The sequence below is a fragment of the Poecilia reticulata genome, chromosome 2 (assembly GCF_904066995.2).
Source record: "Poecilia reticulata chromosome 2, P_reticulata-male-v2, whole genome shotgun sequence".
Lineage (NCBI taxonomy): Eukaryota > Metazoa > Chordata > Actinopteri > Cyprinodontiformes > Poeciliidae > Poecilia > Poecilia reticulata.
In genome coordinates, this window is record NC_088831.1 from 28,042,498 (window position 1) to 28,047,711 (window position 5,214).

A 5,214-nucleotide genomic window follows, 5' to 3' on the forward strand; every position below is an offset into this window, starting at 1 on the left:
AATTTAGGTATTAGGAACTGAAGCAGATGTAGTTTTTAAAGCCTCACCTCTGGGATGCAAAATGGAACAGAAGTGCAGGTTTTCAAAGTTATCTAAAAGAGTTGGACAAGAAAACAAACACTGCTAATCATTTGAATCAGGCTCTTCACCTGGTCATAGTGGTTGTAACGTGGTGTAATAAAATTCAAATTAAACCAGGCGGCTCTGATGTCTCTCATATCTTTTTGAGCCTAGACTCCAGCTATGTGGTTGCTCTGCATGTGAATTTTATTTTTATGACTAAAAATAATCTTTCTGAACAATTAACTCCAATTTTGTTTAGCAGAAAAAAACAAACAACTAAATCTAAATGACTTAGTTCTGTTTTTAGTTATTTTTGAAGAACTGTGCACATGACTCGAACATGACTTTACCTCAACCCTCACAAGATTATACGTGCAGTTTTGACTTCAGATCAGCCAAACAGCAACTAACCACTTCCTTTTCTCAGCACCTCCTCCGCAACAACATTTAAGGCAGGCAGTAATGTTCCAGCTAGTCTTTCACTGTCTGATGGTCATAATGTTCAGCCTGAAGCAAGCTGCTCTGCTCTTCAGTCAGCTGTTACAGACAACCTACGTATTTGCAGGTACAGAGACTATTTGTATTTGTTATGCAAGATTCTTAAATTAGGATGTCCTGTTAATTTATTTTTTTCAATTCCCTTCAATGTCAGCGACCGCTACAGCAGGCCACTACGATGTGTTGGTGTCCAGAGGAGACTCAGTCCTGCTCACTTGCAATATATCTAACAAAAATGCAACACTGATCAACTGGACCAAAGACAGATGGGTTTTTATGTACTCCTTCTCCAGTAATCAAACTTTTTCAAATTTCTCCTCTCACAGACTGAGAATAGACACAAACATTCCTTCTACACTCGGTATTGATAATGCTCAGCATGATGATGCAGGACTTTATACTTGTCATATAACTCAGAAAAAAGGCCTTCACAACATGTCATGGAACGTAACAGTTCCTGAAAATCAAAACGGTATGTAAGCTTTTACTGGCCCTTTCTGTTACACACACTGTAAAATTTAAATTTAATTTATGTGCCGTGTTGATAATCTTTTTTAGGAGCCAGTTCACCACAGTACATTATATTCACACTACCATCTGCCTTTGGATTGTTTTTATGTTGTTCAGCATTAACTGTCTGCCTCTGCAGGTGAGTGATATTTGATTCTAGATTTGCAACAAGCACACAAATTTCACTTTGTTTTGTTTTCCTTAAGAGCTACAAGCATTACTGGCACAGCTGATGTCACTATAATGATATGATCAGTATATTATATATAAATAATCTTGTTTCTTTTGACCCGTCCTGGTTGTTTACCAGATAGTTTGACTGTAAAAATTGCTTAACTTTTTTTAAATTTATTTATCTTTTTACAAAGACATTTCAGAAGAAAACAAAACAAAATCAAAACTGCCATTTCTGAAAATTAGATTGTTGGTGGGTGTCTTCTCTTTAGGTAAAGGATGCCTAAAAAATGCATTGATAAGGTGCAATAATGTGATCATGAAGGCCCTAAAATGTTGAACGTGACAATAATGGAACAAGCACTGCCAGAAAAAACATTGAGAAATTATTTTAACATAGATTTCTCTCTTTTTTTATTTAGTATTTGTTGTGTTTTTTGTGACATCTCACTCAGAACATCTTGGTTCCGTATTATTTTTCATATTATTCTCATTGCATAGGATATATATTGAAAATATATCAAATATAAATATCTTATTTTTAAACACCTTTTTTGAATTATCTATTAACATTACATTTTCTTGTCTTTGTCAAAGCTCTTGATTAACTCACATAAACATATCCAGTTTATGTTGCACAAAAAACTGAAATTCTTTTATGTTTAATATTTGTTTGTGGCTCACTGTAAAAACTTTGCATCATATTTCTTAAACACTTTAAAAACACAGAATATATTTTAACTATATTCACCATAAAACACAGCTTTGGTTTTTTAATTTTGGTGAGTCTGCATTTTGTACGGTACTTTTCAAAGTCAGAATATGTCAAATTTGATTATTTTTACTGAGCTTACTAAAAAGTATTTCTTGTCCATCACTAGAAATTATACAGCTGCTCCTTGTAATATCAGAATCAATGTATTTAAGATAAGATTAGAGTATTACATCAGACTAACAAAAAACTAATACAGCAGTATGGGCTTAGTGAAAAATATATGTACTTTTAACATGAAAATAATCATCACATGATCTAATTATTGAATATGACTGCATGTGTAGTTGAGAACACAAAATGTCAATATAATTAAAAGGAAGACAACTAGAAGACTCATTTTGAAGATTTTTAGAAAAAAAAACATAACTTAGGAGTATTTTTTCTGTACTTTTTTTTCTTTTACTTGAGTAATATATAAAAGTAACTTTACTGTCAGGTACAATTTCTGGCTACTCCAATCAGCTTTTTTGCATGTCACTGAATGACATGCGTAAACATTAATTAAAAATGCCTCAGACACAAATGTCTGGTGAGACTTTTGGTTTGTAAACAAATATTATTGTCCTGTTATTTTCTGTCTCCTGAGCCTGGTGTTCCCTTTGAAGATCAAATAAAGGTACATGTCATGATTTAGGTTTGATGGTGGATCCAAATGCAGAAAGGAGAGATGGAGGCAGATTTTAGATGAAGAATGTTTAGTAAAAGAAAATGATGAAAAAAACTTACAATGAAACCACAGGGAACCAGAGTCAAACAAAAACAGGAATCCAGACCAGAAACCCAGGATAAAAGAGGGAGGTAACAGAATCAAACAACAAATCTCCAAAACAATCCTGACATTAGAGGAAATAGCAAATATGGTCACTATAACACTTTGCACTGTTAGGTTTCTTCACTGAATTTTACATTGTGTCTGTATAACTACATCAATTTTACAAATTAAATCAGATTAAACACAATTACTCAAGTACTCACTACTTAAGAAACATTTTTACCAAATACATTTTTACATTTACTTGAGTAAATTTTATAGCTATTCTTTCCAGCTCTGCATAGGGTTTTGAACAGTCATGTGATTGTAATTTTCAGAACTAGAAATCAGATATTAGAATCTGACAATTAATGAACCATCTGGATGCTTTGTGGACAAGGTTTTTTTTTGTGCTATATCTGACTTATTACATCTATTACTATGTGAATGCCAGCAATTTTAAAATAGCCTTATTGTGCAACATGTTACCTGACCTTGTTAGTCTCTTTTACAAAGTAGTACCAGAATAGTTATGAAGATTAATGGTTATTGTTTTATCTCTGCAGAAAATATGGCACCAGAAAAGAAAGACGGAAACCAGTCCAACACCAGACTCAGCTTCAATTGGGAGGACAGGTCAGAACATTTTCTGTGATTTGCATACTTTTATTTCGGCCTTTTTGACTTGGAGACTAAAGTGTATTTGAAGCTACCGACCTCACTTCCGTCTTTATTGGACCGTTTTTGTCTGCTTGTACTGATAATTGGCAGAGCTACAGAGATGAGTATGACTACTTCTCCAGACAAACACAACTCATCAGAAAAGCGTAATGTTTTTTTACAGTCATCTCTGACCGCTGACCTAGTCATATTTTATCAGTGCTTGTACTCTTGTCTAATAAACAGCGTGATTACTTGTTCTTCTGCTTTCTGCGTACTTCCGCTGTTTGGCTCTTCTGACCTTTAACTGCGACTCTGTCTTTTTGCTGCAGGAAGTCCACGATCAGCTGGAAGGTACAGGTCAGTGGAGGAGCAAAAAGCACAGAAGAGACTACATGGAAAGACTGAATTCTGTATATGGTCAAGTCTGAGCTCAGACCTCTTTAATTTACTTGAAGAAAAATACCCGGTTTGAAGGACATTGCTATTATTATTTAACCAAGGAGATGTTTAACATGTCAATAAAAAAGTCACAAATCAACAACATATATGTCTTTACACATTGTCTATAATGTGCAGAATATTTGTAACCATGATGTACTTTATGGGGAAGTTCAACTGTACAAGAAAAGCAACGTAGTTATTAATTCATGTTCATTTGAATTTATTTTACTGCTTAAATGCAGTGTAGTACAACTCATGCCCAGTAGAGGGCAGGTGTGTCGAGTCTTTTTCCACATTCTCTCATTTGCAAACACTATTATTTCTCTGAGTCTATTTTCTAAATGCCAGTCTGCCAAACATTATTTTCTTGTCCATGGTAAGATGAAGGTACACCTAGTCCTCTGATAAGGTTTGGTGACAGACAGTAAACTGATCAGTTTTATTATCAATATGTTGACATGGCTGTGTTATTAAAAATGCAAAGAAGTGTATGTCCTTAAGATAACAAAATACGTGTGGGAGGCAGATGTAAAGTGAGAAAATGTGTCAGAGAGGAAGAACTGAAACATGAATAATTTCCAGGGAACAGTCAGATGCAGAGGTACTGTGGTCATGTAAAACCGTCTGTAATCAGATGCAACTAGTTCCTTCTTAAGGACTTCACAGATAAGTACAACTGAAGAAACATCTCTGGATGTCGCCATGTAATCAAAACATTCCATAAAATTAAACTTCATAAGCTTCTTAGGCAACTAAAATTTCATTTGTAAATTTGGAAAATGTGTTTTTTTGGTTGTTGTTGTTTTTTTTTTACATAACATTAAAACTAAACGCTGGGCCTCCAGTTTATCTCAGTTTCTGAAACTGATTCCATTATGAAGAGTTCACCAATCACCCCAAATCTGACCGACAAGAGAAAATGTAATGATGGAAAACCGGGCACTTGATCATGAGAAATAACATTTCTATACAAAAAGAGATGTAATTTATTTCTATATCTCAGATTAGATTGGTAATTTCTGTACTCTGCCAAAGTAATAAAGAGTACAGAATGACTCTTTTGCTACATACCTCCGTTACTCGGGTCACGTTCATCACAGCCACCTTTCTGCCCTCTGGCACCCTGCTGTGCGCTCCAGTAGTACCTACTGGACCTGTGATGTTTCCTCATTGCAATACTTACCCTCAATAACAGGATTCTTATCCAGCCTATCCTCCCCTTAGAGACCCACGTGGAATAAGAACCACCAAGATGCTGCACATTCACTGTTAATTCTGGAAATATATTTAATTTTGGACCTCCCTTGCTTTATTCCTGTTTTCTCTAGGTCAGAAATTA

The 5,214-nt window shown here is 34.7% G+C and overlaps 1 protein-coding gene across 1 annotated transcript; it reads left to right on the plus strand.

The window, feature by feature from the left end:
• The first annotated feature begins 413 nt into the window (after positions 1 to 413).
• Positions 414 to 3,977, plus strand: LOC103459550 (uncharacterized). The gene is made up of 5 exons (XM_008401198.3): positions 414 to 628; positions 716 to 1,033; positions 1,120 to 1,210; positions 3,338 to 3,407; positions 3,764 to 3,977. Exons 1-5 carry the CDS (start codon positions 526 to 528, stop codon positions 3,860 to 3,862), a joined length of 681 nt encoding a protein of 226 aa, XP_008399420.1. The 5' UTR covers positions 414 to 525; the 3' UTR covers positions 3,863 to 3,977.
• Positions 3,978 to 5,214: the final 1,237 nt, after the last annotated feature.